This window comes from Ranitomeya imitator, chromosome 1, assembly GCF_032444005.1.
Source record: "Ranitomeya imitator isolate aRanImi1 chromosome 1, aRanImi1.pri, whole genome shotgun sequence".
Classification (NCBI taxonomy): Eukaryota; Metazoa; Chordata; class Amphibia; order Anura; family Dendrobatidae; genus Ranitomeya; species Ranitomeya imitator.
Window position 1 is genome coordinate 723,527,760 of NC_091282.1, and position 21,281 is coordinate 723,549,040.

The 21,281-nt window shown below is 42.3% G+C and overlaps 1 protein-coding gene across 3 annotated transcripts in view; it reads left to right on the forward strand.

The window, feature by feature from the left end:
- Positions 1 to 21,281, forward strand: part of SPTBN5 (spectrin beta, non-erythrocytic 5) — a 436,876-nt gene that overhangs the window by 179,454 nt on the left and 236,141 nt on the right. For all 3 annotated transcript variants that reach the window (XM_069732520.1, XM_069732522.1, XM_069732521.1), the window contains exons 22-28: positions 4,767 to 4,931; positions 6,657 to 6,883; positions 11,096 to 11,282; positions 13,401 to 13,601; positions 13,984 to 14,100; positions 14,224 to 14,378; positions 20,341 to 20,473. In XM_069732520.1, the coding sequence (XP_069588621.1) occupies positions 4,767 to 4,931; positions 6,657 to 6,883; positions 11,096 to 11,282; positions 13,401 to 13,601; positions 13,984 to 14,100; positions 14,224 to 14,378; positions 20,341 to 20,473 (1,185 nt within the window). The remainder of the gene's footprint in view (positions 1 to 4,766; positions 4,932 to 6,656; positions 6,884 to 11,095; positions 11,283 to 13,400; positions 13,602 to 13,983; positions 14,101 to 14,223; positions 14,379 to 20,340; positions 20,474 to 21,281) is intronic.

Consider the following 21,281-nt stretch of genomic DNA (forward strand, 5'->3'; position numbering starts at 1 on the left):
TTTCTATAGCTTAAAATGTAATAAAAGAATGTTTCCTATACAAGTCCGCTAGCTCACGAAGGTAACCACTTTGGAATCTGATGTTTGCTCTGTAAATGGCATCTGTGTGCACTGCAAATGTTGACTTTCCGATGACTGGTTTTACCTACAATTATCAGCCGCTAATGCTGGCATGCGTGTGCCAAATACAACAAATTATGGTATTCGAATTTGGAAATGCTTAATAAATTACATATCTTGTACATGGTGCTATTCTTTTTATATTACTTTATTTTTTTAAACAGTTTGCCTGAAATTCAATGTTCCTTATGTTGTTGTGTGTCTGAAGGAGTACACATAAGACTATAATCCATGTGTTCATTATGAAGCCGTTACATCAGAAGCACTTTTGGTAGGATTTTTGGAAGAAAGTAGCTGTGTTTTCTCTACTTGTCAACTGTTTTAGGCTATGTGCACACTTTGCAGATTCCACTGCGGATTTTTCCGCAGCGGAATTGCAAAATCCGCAGTGAAAACCCATCGCGGTTTTTACTGCGGATTTATCGCGGTTTTTACTGCGTTTTCTTCTGCGGATTTTCAACTGCAGTTTTCTATTGGAGCAGCTGAAAATCCGCAGAAAAGAAGTGACATGGTGCGGAATGTAATCCGCAGCGTTTCCGCGCGGATTTTTCTGCAGCATGTGCACAGCGTTTTTTGTTTCCCATAGGTTTACATTGAAATGTAAACTCATGGGAAACTGCTGCGGATCCGCAGCGGTCAAATCCGCTGCGGATCCGCAGCAAAATCCGCAAAGTGTGAATATAGCCTTAGGGTCTGTGCACTTGTTAAATATTTGCAGCAGACATTTCTGCACCAAAAATGTGTCTATTGGCAGAGAGATCTCTGTGTAAAATAAATGGATTTTTGTGTGCAGTTTTTATGCTTTTTTTTATTCATATTTTACCATTTATTTAAATAGGTGAAAAATGCAGCAAAAACACTTTAACCCCTTTATGACCTTGGACGTATAGATACTTCCAAGGTCTTCTCCCTGCATTTCATGCAGGCTCTGACTCTGAGCCCAACTCTTTCCCCGCACATGACAGTTGATTTGATCAGCTGTCATGTGCCCCTAACAGCCGTGGTTGGAATTGCGATCCAACCGTGGCTGTTAACATGTTAAATGCCACTTTCAAACTCTGACAGCGGCATTTAATTTGTGCAAAGCAGAAGCGACCCACCCTTCGGCGAACCTTTCACATGATCGCAGGGCGCCAACGGGTTGGCAGGACAGCCAGTGGTCTACAGAAGACCTCCATGCCTGTGGTTGAAAACCTCTTATGAATGCCTCTTCGTGGCCAGCGTTCATAGGAGATGATGATTTCTGCTACACATAGCAGGGCTGAATCCCTCTATGTGTAACACAGGCAATCGGATGATTGCAGCTTCAAGTTTCCTAAGGGAAGTATTGAAGCAAGTAAAAAGTAAGAAAAAAGTTTTAAAAAATATAAATAAAACATAATTTAAAATAGCCCCTTTTTGCCTCATTCAAAATAAAACCGTAAAAAATACACATATTTGGTATAGCTGCTTTCAGAATCACCCGATTTATCAAAATATAAAGTAAATTAATCCGATCAGTAAGCAGCGAACGACAAAAAAAACAAAAAACACCAGAATTACATTTTTTGGTTGGCGCAGCATGGTACCAATAAAAACATCAGCTTGGCGCTCAAAAAATAAGCCCTCACCCAGCCCCAGATTGCGAAAAATGAGGATGCTAAGGCTTTCAGAAAATGGCGCCATTTTGTTTTTTCTTACAAACGCTGGATTGTTTTTTCACCACTTAAATAGAAAAGAACGTATATATGTTTGCTATCTACAAACTCATAATGACCTGGAGAATCATAATGGCAGGTCAGTTTTAGGTTTTAGTGAATATGGTAAACAACAAAACACCACCATTGTGGAATTGCACTTTTATTTTGCAATTTTACCGTATTCTATTTTTTTTTTCCCATTTTCCAGTACACTGTATGGTAAAATCAATGGTGTCATTCAAAAGTACAACTCATCCTGCAAAAAACAAGCCCTTACATGCCCATATTGAAATAAAAATAAAACAGTTATGGCTCTTGGCAGAAGGGGAGGAAAAAAACGAAAATACAAAAACGGAAAATCGTGCTAAAGATAACCTTGATTCCATTTAATCTTTAAGAGGAAGCTTATAGTTTTCCTATGTTTTCATGGTGGAATCTACTGCACCCTAGCACCTTAGACCCTGTTTGCACTGTGTTTATGCAGTGCATGTGGGGGGTAATTCTGAATAAGGCCGGCGTCACACTTGCGAGTTTTACGGACGTAAGAGCGCAGAAACTACGTCCGTAAAACTCGCATAAAATACGGCACAATTATTCTCTATGCCCCTGCTCCTATCTGCCGTATTAAACTGATCAGTATTATACGGCTTTCTACGGCCGTAGAAAATCGCAGCATGCTGCGTTTGTCACCGTATTGCGCAAATAAAACGTCAATGAAAGTCTATGGAAGCCCCAAAAATACAGATCACACACGGACCAGCAGTGTGACTTGCGAGAAATACGCAGCGGTGTTAGAGAGAAAAGCCGGTAATTCAATTACCGGCTTTTGCTTTCTCCTTCCTAAACCCGACATGATATGAGACATGGTTTACATACAGTAAACCATCTCATATCCCCATTTTTTTTGCATATTCCACACTACTAATGTTAGTAGTGTGTATATGCAACATTTGGCCGTTCTAGCTAGTAAAATAAAGGGTTAAATGGCGGAAAAAATTGGCGTGGGCTCCCGCACAATTTTTTCCGCCAGAGTAGTAAAGCCAGTGACTGGGGGCAGATATTAATAGCCTGGAGAGGGTCCACGGTTATTGGCCCCCCCCTGGCTAAAAACATCTGCCCCCAGCCACCCCAGAAAAGGCACATCTGGAAGATGCGCCTATTCTGGCACTTGGCCACTCTCTTCCCATTCTCGTGTAGTGGGTCTTCTAGATGTGCCTTTTCTGGGGTGGCTGGGGGCAGGTGTTTTTAGCCAGGGGGGGGGGCAATAACCGTGGACCCTCTCCAGGCTATTAATATCTGCCCTCAGTCACTGGCTTTACTACTCTGGCGGAGAAAATTGTGCGGGAGCCCACGCCAATTTTTTCAGCCATTTAACCCCTTATTTTACTAGCTAGAATGGCCAAATTTTGCATATACACACTACTAACATTAGTAGTGTGGAATATGCAAAAAAAAAAATGGTGATATGAGATGGTTTACTGTATGTAAACCATGTCTCATATCATGTCGGGTTTAGGAAGGAGATAGCAAAAGCCGGCAATTGAATTACCGGCTTTCTGCTATCTCGCGCTGTATGAAGTAATGATATATATACATATATGTGTCTCACTGACATATATATATATATATATATTTATATATATATATATATACAGTATATATGTTTTTTTTTTTTTTTAACACATGGATCCCTTGTATAGCCGTATGTTGGTTTTGCAAGCCTGCGATAAAAACACGCATTACGGCTGCCATACGGATTACATACGGAGGATGCCATGCGCAAAAAACGCTGACACACCCTGCCTATGGAGGAGCTACGGACCACTATTTTCGGGACTTTTCAGCGTATTACGGCAGAAATATACGGACCGTATTTTCATACGCTGTGTGTGACGCCGGCCTAACTCAAAAACTGATCCCTGAAAAACTGGATTCAGACTTAACACCCTATGTATGGCAATTACACACACTGAGTCAAAATAATCTGTTTGCTCTTCTGTTTCCATCTTTTCAGATGGTCACAAAAACATAGTCTACACAGTCCTGATATGGCTCAGAGTTGTAAATGAAGTACTTTGTGCCACTGTTAAATTCTTTGTTCTACCTCTGGCTATGAATCAACCTTTTTGCAACATGTTTGCATTGACATGAAATTCTGCCATGTTGTCTGTAGACAAGTAAAAGCATTTACTGTAGTTTAATTTTTACAACTATTAAATATATAATTTTCATAAGGCTAATACACAAACATTTATTTATTCTAATATTAAAGAGGAATTCCTAAAAAAATTGTTATGTCCTACCCAGCGGTTAAAGGTATAACTTGCTGATCGCTGGGTGTCCCACCACTATACCACCAAACAATCCCGAGATTTGGGCTTTAGAACCCTGGGAATGGTGATCTGCAGCCCCCTCTTCAATGGAGCCGAGGTGCTCATGCATACAGTGCTTGGATTTCTCCGACAATGAATGTAGAAGAGGCTGAGTAGGCACACCTCCACTCCATTCGAGAGGGAGCTGCTGTGCACCATTTTCAGGGTTCCTAACCCCAGAATTGCTGGTGGTCCCAGTAGTAGGACCTCTAAGTCATTCCCTATGCAATGGATAAAAGATAACTTGATTGTTTGGGGTAGTAAACCTTTAATTAGCAACATTATCCATAAAAAATTTAGCTAGGCAGCTGTATATAACCAGAAAATTGTTATTATACAGAACCATTGCCTTCTTTTCGCATCAATGGTGTTGCTTACTGATTCCCAGAAAGTAAATGGAGATATAGGGAAACAAAATGAAGCTCATACAAGCAACACATTGTAACTAAAGCTTATAATGAGTCCTGAAGTGTTGACATTTAAAAAAAAAAAATGATTGTGGTCAATTGGTTCAGCACGGTTTTTCTTGTATGGTTAACACACAGTGATTTGAGTATTTTCACGCGATCATCCCTATGTATTTATTTGGTGACAGGTCGGACAGCAGCTGTTAAGAGAAAATCATTATGAAAAAAAATCCATCGAGCTGAAGATGCTGGAAGTCACGAAGAAGTGGCAAGACTTGAAGAAGAAGATGGCTGATAGAGGAGACAAGTTGAGGCAAGCAGGACAGCAGGAGCAACTGATGGAGTTGCTGCAGGTCAGGCATTAACCATATAAACTTGGGCTCTAAATTATGAAACCCCCCAATTTATTGAAAGAATTTAGGTCCAATGATCCCCTGTTTTGCACTCCTAAAGAGATGGAGACTGGATGGAGACGTAGTTATCCATACATGTAACTTTATTGTAGATAGGTCCAATGACAAAAACAGGAACCCAGCAATCCCAAGAAAAATATATAAATTCACATTTTATTGAAAATCCTTAAAAAACGGTAAAGGATAGAAAAAAAGGTGGAAGGATGGATGAAAAACTGATAACCTCACATGTACGACGCATTTGACCTAACTAGTTCTTAATCATAGCCTAGCCTGGCTATGATTAAGAACTAGTTAGTTCGAAACGCGTTATGATGTTATCAATTTTTCATCCATCCCCCCACTTTTTTCTATTCTTTTCCATGTTTATAAGGTTTTTCAATAATATGTGAAATTGTATATTTATTTTTCCTGGGATTGCTGGATTTCTTTTTTTGCCAAGTACTCCACCCAGTGACCAGCTGAGATTTCATCATCCATGCATCCCTCAACAAATTTGTGAACCCATGACCTACACCAGACATTGGGAGAAATGATTAATATTTTTCTTCTTTTTTATCTAAGGCCCAAAACTGGAATCCCCACCAATCAGACATTTATGCCAAATACTGTCCAAGGTGTAAATGCCCCTTAATTATTATTTAAATACTGTCCAAGGTGGAAATGCCCCTTAATTATTATTTTGGCCCTTAAAAGAGGTTCATCATTTGGATCATGTGCCCCTGTGACCATAACGATAAGTGAATAGATTCTCAGGACCAGTGGACAGGTCAATAATTGCATGGCTTCTGGATGGGAGTTCTGTGAACCTCCACCTACCTGCTGGCATCCCAGGCTCATCTTTTGATTAGCCGGCCTGGAGAAATGTCCTTGTTGCACCATGAAGCACACATGATGTCGCGTTGGGCCTGTTAATCAAAATAGTAGCTCCAAACAAAGACATGTTTGAAGTTTGCCGAGCTCCCATCCAGCAGCCATGCAACATTTACCTACCTCCTGGGCCAGGGTGCTGCTCATCTCTAGGTAGGAATAATTGCAGACTTCTTGGCTAACGTCCGATATCTAAGAAAGCTAACAATGTGAACTCAACATTTTGCAATGCATTGTTTGGATGTATATGCTGAAAACTAATAACATCACATAAGCAACTATATTTTATACATGTATATAAATAATGATTATGACGGTTGTTAATATTATAATGGTTTTTGCTATTAATTATAACTTCATATTATTTACCAAGCCAATAAGCAGACTGTTGAGTCTCATAACAATGGAAAAATATCAAAGATAATAGACAATAGAATATGTTGTTCCTCGGTGATGTGATTAAAGTTGAGCCACCTTTTTTTTTGTCCAAACCTGATACGAAGGAGACCCCAGATATATTTCCATGCGATATCCAGTTTAGCAGTTTGATGTTTATGGGAGTTGAACTTTACTTGACACCAGAGCTTACTTACCCTGATCTTGGCAGTCATCATTTCACGTTATTTATTAACGATCTACTCCTGAAAAATCATGCATTTATTTCAGATATTGATTAGCTCTGTATGCAAGTAATGCATTATGCTTTTCTATTGCAATTTTTTTTTTTTTGCACAATGAGAATTAGAAAGAGAAGACTAATAAAGTGTGCAACCCCTCATTATGTTTCCAATCCAGGATGCCAAAGAGAAGATTGAGAAGATAGAAAAGGTTCTGCAGTCACCGCAGTCGGGACATGACCTGAGAACTAGTCGAGACCTGCTTAAAGAGCATCGTCAGCTGGAAAATGAAAGCAGGGAGTTGGCTGATAAAATGAATTCAATCGTGTCACGGGCTCAGAAGATGGCCACCAATCATTTCAACTCGCAAGGGATCATGGATGAAACAATGAAGTATCTAAGAAGGTAATTCAATTTATGGTATTTCTACTATCCTGAAAAACTGTAGGAAGTAAATAATAAGGCCATTACTGGTGAGTTGTGGTAAGAAAGGAAGGTAAATTTTAAAAGGAATATCCACACCAGATAATACTTGTTGGGAATCTCAGGCCTTCTGGAAGGGAGCCATAAGAACCACCTCCTGCCTGCCAGCTTCCTTGGTTCCTATTTGATTAGCCAGACTGGAACAATGTCATTGTTGCAGTGTGAGGCACATGTCCTTGCACCTTGCCAGCTTATCAAAGAGGAGCCAGGGAAGCCAGGAGGTAGAAGGTGGTTCTCAGGGCCCTCAGCTGACGGCTACAGATTACTAATGTGTTTGATGTCCTGGGTCCTGCAAATCGATTAGCACCACCTCAACACCGGACCTATCTCTTTGAAGAAAGGTTCATCTTAAGCCTCTTTCACACTTCCGTTTTTTACAATCAGTCACAATCCGTCAAAATGTTGTAAAGACAGATCCTGTGCCGATTGTAAAAAAAAACGGGTGCACGGCAGTCTTTGCCAGAATTGGCTATGTGCACACCTTGTGTATGCGTATTTGCCCTGTTTTTCCGCTGCGAAAATGCATACACAACAAAACCCATGTTAAAAATAATAAAAAAATAAAAAATCGTGATGTTCTTTCCTTCCGGCGTTCCCCGCAGCCTTCCCGATGTTCGCGATGCTCCCGTTCCCAGTAATGCCTTGCAAGACAATGACCTGTGATGACGAGACCGCTATGTCATCTGGTCATTTCACAAGGCATCACTGGGAACGGGAGCTGCAGGGAGCATCGCGAACATTGTGAAGGCTGTGGGGGACGCTGGAAGGTAAGAATATCATGATTCTTTATTTTATAAATTATTTTTAACATTATATCTTTTTATTATTGATGCTGCATAGGCAGCATCAATAGTAAAAAGAAAGAGAGAGAGAGTGAGAGAGAATTTCCCTGACTGGAAATTCTTCCGCGCCTGCTCAGTTTCAAAAGACGGCATCCGTTGCTGGATTCCTGCTTTTGACATTCAGCGGCGTCCATAGGCTTCCATTATAGCCAACGACAGACAGCGCAGGATCCGTCGTTGAGCGACACATGTCCATCAGGTTCAACCGAGGGATGGAATAAGATTATGAAAATGGGGTATGCATACGACCATACTGCATGATCCAGTTGGCCGAAAGAGCAAATTTTTCCCTCTTGATTTTGATTGTCAATTGACTGGATTAACATTCAGAGAAAGAATTCTACACATTTAATCAAGAATTTGATGTTTTCTCCTAAAAATAAGTGTCTGAGCCTTTTTCTAAACCAAAGGGCTTACATGCTTTTTTATTATTATGAGAAAATGATATACCCATAAATAATGTATTAAAGAGGGTATTCTCAGCATGTCTCTAAGCAGCACACAACTCTGCAGCTTCCTGAGTTTTCTTAGTTTCTAGCACAGTGGGTTTTCTTCTTTGAGTGACAGTTCTGTTGAGTATAGAAGAAAATCTGGAGAGCAAAAAAAGGACAAAAAGGATCTTAAATTGTTAAAAACATGGGGTGTACCGGGGAGAGGTATGCTCACCTTGTTTTGTTGCAACTAAACAACATGTAAAAAGCATGGATCAGCTGCCGCAGGACATGGGTCCAAAAACAGAAGATAATGGTGAAACCGGGTGTATGTGTCCAAGTCTGCCACTGCTGATAATTAAACACCTTTATTAGCAGCAGAAATTTGAACACATACACCCGGTTTTGCCATTTCTGGTGAGTAGTAAGGCCGGTTTCACACGTCAGTGGCTTCGGTATGTGAGGTGACAGTTTCCTCACATACCGGAGCCACTGACAAACGTACACACATTAAAATCAATGCATCTGTGCAGATATCATTGATTTTTTGCGGACCGTGTCTCCGTGTGCCAAACACGGAGGCATGTCAGTGTTCGTGGGAGCGCACAGATTACACGGACCCATTAAAGTCAATGGGTCCGTGTAAAACACGTACCACACACGGACGTTGTCCGTGTGCAGTCCGTGTGCCGTGCAGGAGACAGCGCTACATTAAGCACTGGCCCCCCCACTGGTGCTGAATCAGCCATTCATATCATCCCTGCAGCAGCGTTTGCTGCAGAGAAGATATGAATAATAGTGTGTAAAATCCAGATCCAGGTTCCCACCCACTGTGCGGCCCCCCGCTGTGATTAAAATACTCACCCAGCTTCCAGCTCCCTCGCTGCCTCCTGTCCTGGCCTTACCTTCTACTGTATGAGCGGTCACGTGGGGCTGCCGATTACAGTCATGAATATGCGGCTCCACCTCCCATAGGGGTGGAGCCGCATATTCATTACTGTAAATGAGCGGCCCCACGTGACCGCTCATACAGTACAAGGTGCGGCCAGGACAGGAAGCAGCGAGGGAGCCGGGAGCTGGGTGAGTATTTTAATCACAGCGGGGGGCCGCACAGGGGATGGGAGGGGGGTGGGGACCTGGATCTGGATTTTACACACTATTATTCATATCTTCTCCACAGCAAATGCTGCTGCAGGGAAGATATGAATGGGGCTTCAGCACGATGCAGGGGACAGCGCTAAACTTTAGTGCTGTCTCCGGCACGGTGCGTGTGGTACCCAGTGGGCACACGGGCGGCACACATCTGCCGCACGTGTGCCACACTGATGTGCCACAGAAACGCACCGGCACACGGACACAGATAATTCCGGTACCAATTTTTCCGGTACCGGAATTATCTGGACGTGTGAGACTGGCCTCAAGCTGTAGTACTAGTAAAACTATAAAGCCCCCGTCTCACATAGCGAGATCGCTAGCGAGATCGCTGCTGAGTCACAAGTTTTGTGACGCAACAGCGATCTCAGTAGCGATCTCGCTATGTGTGACATGTAGCAGCGATCAGGCCCCTGCTGTGAGATCGCTGGTCGTGTCGGAATGGCCTGGACCATTTTTTGATCGTTGAGGTCCCGCTGGGTAAAGCCCCCGTCTCACATAGCGAGATCGCTAGCGAGATCGCTGCTGAGTCACAAGTTTCAGGCTGGAGTCACACTGCCGTATATCTCGTGCGATAATCGCATCGCACTGCACGGACTGGCCGGCACCTCTCCTGACCCGGGCATGACAGCATGATGGATTACTATATTGTACAGCTGTCAAGCTCACGTCAGGAGAGCCCTCAGCCAGTACAAGGTTTACGATGCGATTCTCGCACCAGAGATACGGCAGTGTGTCTCCAGCCTAAAGCTCAGCCCCAGTTCTGCAATAAGACCACATTCACACGTTCAGTATATGGCCAGTATTTCACATCAGTATTTGTAAACCAAAACCAGGAATGGATGAAAAATGCTCCTAATTTTGGCTTACAAATACTTATGTAAAATACTGACCAATTACTGAATGTGTGAACTTGGCCTCACATATTCAGCTCTCAGTGGTTTGTTTGGAGTCCACACTGTTATCACTGTATTTACACATAGAGATAACAGGGCATTGGAAAAAGCACACAGCTCTAGACAATGAGAGCCATGATTAGAAGTCCTGATCTAAAGGCTACTGGGCTGGTAATTTATAACAGAATCTCTTCAGAAAGAGGTGAAGGAAGGTGAGCAGCTAATTTCTGTATAAAAGTAAATGGGCTGGAGAGAGCTGACTGGGATGTTAAGAGTTAACCCCTCTCCTAGACTGTAACAACTGCATGGAAAGTTGCTGTACACTATCAAATCTAAAAGCTGTTATTGTAGAAGAATAACAGCAGACAAATCAAGCAAGTCTATTGCAAGCTTTAATTTAAGCAATATAAAAACTAGAGCATGCTATTTTCAGACAAAGACGTTGTCTGATAAAGACATCTATATTGTGTGTACCTTGTTAGGCATTGTGGACATCATAAATGGGGGTGTTCTTGGTTGGGGTCTTAAATATCAAGCAACAGCACTCTAGTTCTGGGTGGACCAGCCCATCCATGTATTGCAGTGCAATACTACCACACATTGATGACTGTTGACAACCAGCAAACATCTATACATTTGATTATGATTATCAGAATGTTTGCGTAAAAGCTTGTAATAACGTGAATCTCATTAGCGACAATAAACTTCTAAAGTTCCAATTTTTTATGGTCAACAGTAAAAAGAATATCACTAACACTTATCAACACAAAAAAAGGATATGGATATTGCATATATTGCATATTCTCATTTCAGGTTTGAATCCCTGCAAGATCCTTTATCCAAAAGAGGAGAATTCCTGCAAGCCAAAGTGGATCAGTATGAGTTTTATCACTACTGTGACCTCGAGTTGACATGGATCAATGAAAAGATGCCTGTTGCCAGCTCCACACATTTTGGCAAGTCATTGGATGCGGCTCTGAGCATGCTTCAGAAGCATAAGGTACCATGATTAGGATGAGTGATAGTACTTCTGTGGTCTAAAATTCTGACATGGAGACAAACTTTTATGTTTGTCTTAATTTGTATTTCTCTATGCACGATAAATATATATGGTAATTTGAAGGGTAAATACTAAATTGCCCAAACAATATTGTGGGGCTTTTCATAGCTAGTAGTAACTGATTAAATTTTCTCAGAATCTATCAGCTTCATGCAGAATTATTTTCACATAAAAAAAAAGGAAACCTGGGCAATACCCAAAGGACCCTATTATAACTTGGCCAAATCTATGGTGCGATGCTAGTGTTTTACGACATATCATGGACAGTGTGGGAACATCCATTTATAACGGATGGAACAGTGCATGGTTTCTCCCAACAGTAAAAAGTACGGCAGGCATCTTTATGCCCCATTTTGCAGCAAACTTCTTCTTTTTTCACAACAAACTTCAGCTGAAGTAAAATGTTTTTTTTTTTTCTGAAATCAGAAAACCCCTTTAGGGGAAACCTTTACCTGAAACACACATGCATTTTCCTTTAAAGATATTATGAAATATTCATACAATATAGACAGGAGACCTTTTTAGGCACATCTGTTGAAACTCTGTAAAGAACAGTGTTTTCATTGCTGGTTGTGGACACGGTACATGGCACCATGTTGATCCCCATTTGCTTTGGCCGATAGCGTTGTGGTAGACTGTGAATTTTCCAGAATATGTTAGACATAGGAGGGCAGTTGTGGTCTGTGGCGTCCAATGATCTAATCATTAATACACTGGCCTTTCTATCCTGTGGATTACAGGTTTCCTTGTAATGAATATTTGATAGTGTAGACCTTTCCAGTTGCGCTTCACTTACACCGTGTGCACAGCGCTGAGCGAGTGAGGACATTACATTTCAGAGTAGCTGCCGTTACATGAGAGTATGACTGAATGCTTTATATGGTTGCCCGAAATAAAGAATTGTGATCCCTGACAACGTGTTCACATCTGGTTTGTAAAAATGTTTAACCCTTTAAGGTCTGGTCTATTGTGGGCCAAGCATTTTTACTTTTTTTTTTTTTTTGCCATTCAAATATCTGTTGAATTCTCCCATCCATGTAATTGTAACATATGACTTATTGATTAGATTGTATTATTATTTATAAGGAGGGGTGAAATGCAAAAAATACTAATTCTGCAACTTTTTTTTTTACCCTGCTGTTTAACATGCAGTGACAATGGTGGGTTTACATGATGCGATCTCTATGTGTTTTTTGCCGTAGTTTTCCAAAATTGTGGATTTTAGAAAATTGCTATAAACTGTGGCAAAAAAAAACCTTCACCATGGCATGACTACAACTGTTGAACCCACCCTTATGCTAGGCAACTTTGGCGAGAGGGGGGCACATTGAAATGGTAGAATTACTATTTCTTTCTTTCATTAAGTCCATGGTATTAAATGGCCAAAACAGGATCCATAGTTGGATTTTTGCTATTGACTGTACTGTATGTCATGGCACCTTAAAGGGCTTGTCCCTTTTCAGAAAAACTCTGTCCCCCAACCGCAGTTTATTAAAAAAACAAAAAAAAAAACAAGCTAACTGGACCTTACTCACGCTCCCCAGGTCCAACACTCGGTCTTCCCCTCCTGATCCTCATGTCTGTTACTGATTGCAGCACTTACATCACGTTGACAGTGCTGCAGCCAATCAGTGAGCTCGGCAGCTCTTAGTGGGGCGTTACGTGTACAAGAGCTGAGTCACTGAGCTCATTGATGTGGAGTCAGTGCTGCAGCCAATAATACACAGCGGGAGCAGTGGTGGGGACTCAGCGTTGGACCCAGGGATGATGGGTAAAGCTTGTTTTTATTTATAATCTATGTCTGAGGACCGTGATTTTCTGAAAGCATACCCCTTTAAAGTCACCACAGTGATTTCCGACTACGACATCACTTCATACTCCTGAACTGCCCAAATAAAGCGAATATTACATTTTGTACTTTCTGATCAGTGAATGTCACTGTTTGCAGATAAAAATTACGTGTATAAAATGTTTTTCATTTATGCAATAGTCATTTTTGCACTTTTAAAGCACTGTAAAATCAATGATCTAGAACTTATTTGATCACCTGTTGTTTAGGAGTTACAAGCCGAAGTCAACGCGCACAAACAGCAGCTACGTCGAGTCCTGGAGATTGGCAACTCTTTGATTGCAAGCAACCACCCTGAGTCTCGTAACATCTCTGAAAAGAATAAAAAACTGCAAGATGCTTGGTCAGAGCTGGAGCAAGCGTGTGAGAAGAGGATGCGGAGCCTGCAGGATTCTGTCGGCTTCCAAAAGGTGAGCGATCACGTTTTACCATAGCTGCCCCATAACCCCCCCAGAGAGAGCTGCAAGGTTTGTGCTACAAACTCTCCTGAAGGAGAAGCCAGGGTGCACCAGATGATTCTCCAATTCTCTGGTGGGCCAGTCCAACCCTGTCTATCGGTGTACATTATATAACAAACATACATATTTAGTTGTTTTCAAAGGTTTTATGTAATATGCATCATTGGCTCCTCTTTTACAATAGTTTCTGCAGCTAGCTTTTGTATCCCAGTAGATGCTCTGTAAATGTACTATAATAATAGGATTTTTTTTAAATCGAAAAAACATTGATTTCTGATATGTGACTAGAGTTATAAAAGGTTAAATATATATATTTCTTTATCCAATATGAAAGTTTCTTCTTGATGTGTCCGACATGGAGAGTTGGATTGGAGAAAAACTTCCATTGGCGAACAGTAAAGATTATGGTAAAGAAGAGTCTGCCACCCAAAAAATGATGAAGAAGCATAAGGTATTCTAGAAAACGGCTGGTTCTAAGGTTTACAATGTAGAATCATGCAAAAAAAATAATAACCAAAAATGTGTATATCTAAGAGGATTAAATGCAGCAACCTTCTTCCAATTTTATGCCTAGGACTTACAGCAGGAGATTGAGCTCTACCAAGACTTGGCATCTACGCTAGGTTCCTCAGGACAGAATCTGCCTTCCTACGGATATGATGAAGTCGATGCTCCTGTTCAGAAGATAAGTTCACAGATGAAGGATCTAAAGGATTGTGCAAGTGTAAGGTAATAGATCATTATGTCTTCTACCTACAACAATGGGTACATTTATCAATATTGTCTAACTAATAGACAACACAAACTATAGCTCCCTTACACATTTGATGGATGTCTTCCCGCAGCTGTATTGACCATCATTCCCCTACACAGCAGCGATCTCTCATCTGAGCTCTCTTGTATTGACATCTCTGGCGGCAGCTTATCTTCTAAAGAATAAAAGGATCGGCAGCTCATAATTGGACATCCCAGATCCTTAACTCCCTTTTAAATCATCTTTTCGGGGTCTTTATACATATTAGACTTTTGGTTGAACCCATCGGTAATCGTGGGATTGGCCAATGTTAGTCTAATGTGTTGTGGCGTTTTAGACTATATGGTATTAAAATGTGCGCATTTATCACACTGCTTTGTAGTGTTTAATAGATATAATGTATTTTTAGACTATCTGATCTAAGTTTATCTATTAGTTGACTTACTTTGTGCTGGAAATATATGCTCCTTTCTCAGTAAATCAAACCCCTTTCAATGACACCATGCTCTTGTTGGGCAAAGCGTAAAAAGTGCTTAAAACTCATAATAATTATAGTGCGAATCATGAGAAAGGAAAAGTACAATACAAATAGGAATTCGGGGAAAAGAACTAAGTTTATATCACAGGCATGTTTTAGGTGGCCACGACAAGTTCCTACACCTACATGGCCATTTTAAGTGAAACTCGTTGCTACTCCAAGTCTCTCTCCCAGATCACTCCAAAAGTGAGAAGTAGAGAAAGAAGAAAGTAGAATAACTGCTGAAAAAGGGAAAGGGCAAGACAGCGAAGAGACAAGACATTAAGCACCAACAGTACGTGTTCATAGTTTTCCAGCCTGAGGTCTACCACATCCACAAATGAAAGACCAAGCAAATTATGGCAAATCAACCAAGCTTCCTTTCCAAATTTGACCCACATCGAAAATCAATTTGTCGTTCAAGGACCATAAATTTAATCAGAAAGGCCTTTATCGTCACCTACTATTTACTCCATTAATGTCAGGTAATTAATCTCAAAGACGTAGTACTATATTATGGAGGTCATGGGCGGACACAGACAGCTTGGGGCCCCTGTGCAGAAAATGTGTCTGGGCCCCCCTCCTTTTAAGGCGACAAAGATATATATATATATATATATATATATATATATATATACAAACACACACACACTAAGGGACTGTGCTATACATAAGTGAGTACACTTTATACTAAGGGACTGGGTTAGGCATAATAATCGACAATAACGTCTTCCTCCACCTTCCCCTGTTCCTAAATCCATTATAAATCCCCCTTCCTCACATCCCAATCCCCCACACCCCTCATTGTCCTCCTCACCTTCGCATCCCATTATTACCCTATCCCCCACCCCCATTATTGCTTTCTCCTCACCACCCCATTATTGCCCATTCCACCACCTCCATCATTGCCTCCTCCCCATCACCCCATCATTGTCCTTTCCACTGCTACCATCATTGCCTTCTCCCCCACCACGCCATCATTACCCATTCCACCACCTCCATCATTTCCTCCTCCCCCACCACCCCCATTATTGTCCATTCACAACCTCCATCATTTTCTCCTCCCTCACCAACCCTATCATTGCCCTCTCTGTCAACCCAATCATTGCCTTCTGCCCCATCATTGCCCTCAACCCAATCACTGCCTTCTGCCCCATCACCCCCATCATTGCCCTCTCCCCCACCTACACACAGACACACAGCACCATTCACCTCTCTGCACACACACCATTCCCTCTCAGCACACACACACACACACACACACACAGCACCAGTTAGCTCTCTGCATACACACACCTCACCACACGGTATCCCAAATGATTGCACCATCGTCGGCAGCTTCCTGTCTCGCACAGCCGCAGTGCTGAATGATGATGTCATTCAGCCGCTGCTGTGCGAATCATAACAGCTCCAGATCCAACCTGGCGGGCATGCTTTGACTTCTGCTCCCTCGGGTATATGGCGCCAGCTTGTGCTCTGTCCCCCAGTTATACAGCAGACGTCTCGTCCTCATTGCTTCATATCTGTACGCCCCCCACCTCGGAGATGAATGCTGCTCCTCACCTGCACCGGACTGCGCAGCTGGCCCCTGGGGGCCCCAGTTGTGCTTGTGGTTGCCATGGTGTCGGGAGCAGCCACGCAAACGGGCCTCTGAATTTCCTGGGATCTTGTGGCCCCGCCCCCCACAATGTGCAGAGGATTGTGGGAGGATCGTTCAGTCAGCACTCGCACTGCAGCAAGAAAGGCAGGAAGTTGGCAGGATAAACTGGCCAGATTGCTCTCATTATTAGCTGCCCTGCAGGGGCCCCCTGGAGCCTCTGGGCCCCGGCCCCGGTGCAGCCGCATTGGTTGAACCGGCGGTATGTCCGCCTATGATGGGAGCCATAGATGCCCTTCTGCATTGGCGTAGCTAGAGCCTGACATGCCACAGGGAAAAACATTTGTACCTGGTCCCGCTTCCCCACCAGCATGTTTCTTAGATCTGTGGGCCCTAGTGGTGTTGATGGAGTCTGTGTTAACCCCCTAAAAAATGTATTTAAAAATGATTTATAAATCTGAAAGAAAAATACTACAATTAGATAATTATCTAAATAATGTTCCTAAATAAGTCACTTAATTACCCTATTACAAATATCACTATACTGTTCATGAACAAAGTCCATTATACCAAGACCACTATACAAGGGCAAAATAATGCCACTATACCCTGACCTTATACTACCACCACATAGTGTCTGAATATTCTCACCATCCTGTTACTTATCAAAATTCGCTATACCAAGACCAATATTTCCAATAATCCATACAAGAGACATATACCGCCCGACCATGACCATATATTACCACCAAATAGTGACCGAATAATACCAACCTGCTAATTTGTTAACACAAATCACTGTACGAACACTAATATTACTCGCATACTATAACCAAATAGTGTTAGGTATCACTATATACAGCACAGGTAGCTCCAGTGACTCACTGGTGATGTCTCCAATTGAAGTAATTAATTTCCTCTTTTCTTCTTCATCCTGCACAGATCTCTGAGTTCTTTCATCCATGATTCATCTCTGCAGAAAGTAACTCTCAGACATCTGTGGCTGAGCACCCTTCCCACTTTTTCCCCACTTTTACAGTAACAATACCTCCCTTTTGTCCCACAGAAAAAGTATTTCCAAAAGTAAAATACAATACAGTAGTGATGTTCCCATATATAGAGTAGTAATACTTATGTACTGTTTGTGCCCAAAAACAGTAGAATTGCCCCCAGGGCCGTATTTAGAGTTTCTGCTGCCCTAGGCACTTTTAGTGCTGCCTCCCCCATTGGTGAGTATGACACTATCCGCAGTGACTTTGGCAAGAATCGCTGTTGTGAAAGTCGCCTTTTGCAGCAGATCCGGCAGTTTTTCTGCATCTGCCACGTAACGAATCACTTACGGCAACACTGCGTTTGGTTTCATTCATTCCCTATGGGATTTGCGGTACTGGCTGGGATCTGGGAAATGCGGTACCATACCTCCCAACTTTTGAAGAAGGGAAAAAGGTGTAAAGGCAAATTTTGGGCCACGCCTCTGACCACACCCATTTCACAACTAATCACACCCATATCCAACTCCCAACCACACCCATTCAGCACTGCTGATCACACTGTTTCATATACAATAATTAAAACCAAAAAAATATGGCCACGCAGTGCTCCATACTGTATAATGGCCCTACATGATGCTCCATACTGTATAATGGCCACACATGATGCTCCATACTGTATAATGGTCCCACATGATGCTCCATACTGTATAATGGTCCCACATGATGCTCCATACTGTATAATGGTCACACATAGTGCTCCATACTGTATAATGACCTCACATGATGCTCAATACTGTATAATGACCGGCCCCATACATTAATAATGTCTCCTATAAATTAATAAGGTCTCCACATATGGCCCCCAAACTTTATAATGTCCCCTTTTGTGGCCCCATGTCTCTAAATAATGCCCCCATTGTGCTCTTCACACTACCATTGAAAAAACAACCAAATCCTAACAGTCCCCATGCCTATGATGAGTGTCTCAGTCATCATCCTTCCCCCGGTGTAGGTGGCGCAGTGCATTGACTTCATTGCTCCACCTGTGGCATGATAGACCCACGGGTGTAACTACAATAGGTGCAGGGGTTGCAATTGCACTCAAGCCCCAGAGCCTAGGGAGACCAAAAAGTCAATTTTGCCTATGCAAAAAGACCAATGCTATTAAAGACTTGCAATTATTGGGGGCCCCGCTGGAGCTTTTGCATTGGGGCCCTTAATCGGCAAGTTATGCCGCTGGATAGACCCGTGACTGTAGGGTAAGTGCAGGGCAGGGAGCTCAGCTAATGACTCTCTGTTCCACAATAGATTTCAATTGGATGTGCATTGGAGGATGTTGCTGGCTTTAAAGGCACCGTCAAACATAGCGACGCTGCAGCGATACCGACAACGATCCGGATCGCTGCAGCGTCGCTGTTTGGTCGCTGGAGAGCTGTCACACAGACCGCTCTCCAGCGACCAACGATCCCGAGGTCCCCGGTAACCAGGGTAAACATCGGGTAACTAAGCGCAGGGCCGCGCTTAGTAACCCGATGTTTACCCTGGTTACCATCCTAAAAAGTAAAAAAACAAACGCTACATACTTACCTACCGCTGTCTATCCTCGGCGCTCTGCTTCTCTGGTCTGGCTGTGAGCGCCGGGCAGCCAGAAAGCAGAGCGGTGACGTCACCGCTCTGCTTTCCGGCTGACTGACGCTCACAGCCAGTGCAGGAGGAGAGCAGAGCACAGCGCTGGAGGACAGACGGCTGTAGGTAAGTATGTACTGTTTGTTTTTTTACTTTTAGGATGGTAACCAGGGTAAACATCGGGTTACTAAGCGCGGCCCTGCGCTTAGTTACCCGATGTTTACCCTGGTTACCAGCAAAGACATCGCTGAATCGGTGTCACACACGCCGATTCAGCGATGTCTACGGGGAGTCCAGCGACGAAACAAAGTTCTGGACTTTCTTCCCCGACCAGCGATCTCCCAGCAGGGGCCTGATCGCTGCTGCCTGTCACACTGGACGATATCGCTAGCGAGGACGCTGCAACGTCACGGATCGCTAGCGATATCGTCTAGTGTGACAGTACCTTAATGAGCCACCTCCTCCAGGGGTCCGGTCACTGTCGCATCCCCTGAATACCAGTGATCGTTTTACCCCTTTGTTCCAGTGCCTGGGTGTATATTCTATCAGGTTGTAGAGGAAATGTCTGAGGTGACAATTATTATTAACCCTTAATGATCCTTGGATTGCGTCTGAGGTGAGCCCCTAATTAGATCCCTGTACCAGCTCCATAAATTTTAAAGTTAAGCTCCAGAATTGATGTAACCGAGAATAGCTTCATCAAGTATGCCATCGTGTACCCATTTCGATTCCACACCGCCATCACAAGGAAGAGCTAGACAAGTACAACTTAAGCAAACTGATCATAGAATGTTAGAGTTGGAAGGGACCTCCAGGGTCATCGTGTCCAACCCCCTGCTCAATGCAGGATTCACTAAACCATCTCAGACAGATGTCTGGCCAGCCTCTGAAGACTTCCATTGAAGGAGAACTCACCACCTCTCGTGGCAGCCTGTTCCATTCATTGATCACCCTCACTATCAATAATTTTTTTCTAATATCTAATTTGAATCTTCTCCCTTTCAGTTGTCCCTTTTCAGTTGATGTAATTCTATAGTTTTAAGAAAAACTGGTTGAGTAAGTGTGTAAGTATCTTCGTCTTATCAACTGTTCTCCATCGACTTAGGTTATTTTTTATATTTTAGTACAAAGCTCATTTCAAAAACATTTTGTTGAAAAAAAAAATGTTGCGCTTCATCATTATCTACTATTATTACTCTGCATAGATGGGGAAAACTGGAAGAGGCTTTGGCTATGCATGAATACATCCGAGAATCTGGAGACCTTCAGGAATGGATTAACCAGCAAAAACAAGTGGCTAGTTCTGAGGACTATGGCAACGACTACGAGCATGTCCTGGTTAGAAAGTCTTTATTTATTTCCATAATTAATTTAGTAGACTTTTTGATTTTTGACTATATGTGTATTCCATCTCCCTTTGGTGATGCTGATCACTAGAAAACATTGTATACATTTTTATTTGGATCAGATGTGTAGTTTCCTTTAGGAAACGTGTAGCCTAAGCCACAGAAGAAGATAAATAATTCAAGGCATTAACACAAACACAACTAGGTGGGAAATAATAAAAAGGGGAATCAAAAGAGCGCCACAGAAATTAGCCCCTTCCAGACAACACAATAGGCATGACACTTGCTATGTAATCTGACAGCAGGATGATGTAGGGAACAGAGACCATGATTCCAGCGATGTATCACTTATTGGGTACAACAGTTGTGATACAATCACATTTTTTTCTACAGCGGATCTAGCAGAGTTCGGAATGCTGAACCCGCTCACAGCACTGATTGGCTTCTTTCTTTCTTTACTTTACATTGACAGAAAGCTTCTAATCAGTGGTGAGTTCGTGGTTGGACTAGGAAGCACAAGACAACTAGTCCTGTAAAGATAATCTCCTGGTGATAAAACACTGATTTGTATTGAAACAGAAAAACACAGCCTAGTAAGTGACACATTGCAGGAATCAGACTCTCTGCCTCTACATTATGCTGCTCTCAGATTATATAGAAAAAACTTTCTGACATATTCTCTTTAATAGAAATAACATTTGGAGGAGATCCCTTATTTTCTTAAAGTTATGAGATATTTGAAAACCTAATAAATATTTTTGTTAATTACACAAAAATGTATAAAATAGCAATATCAATAA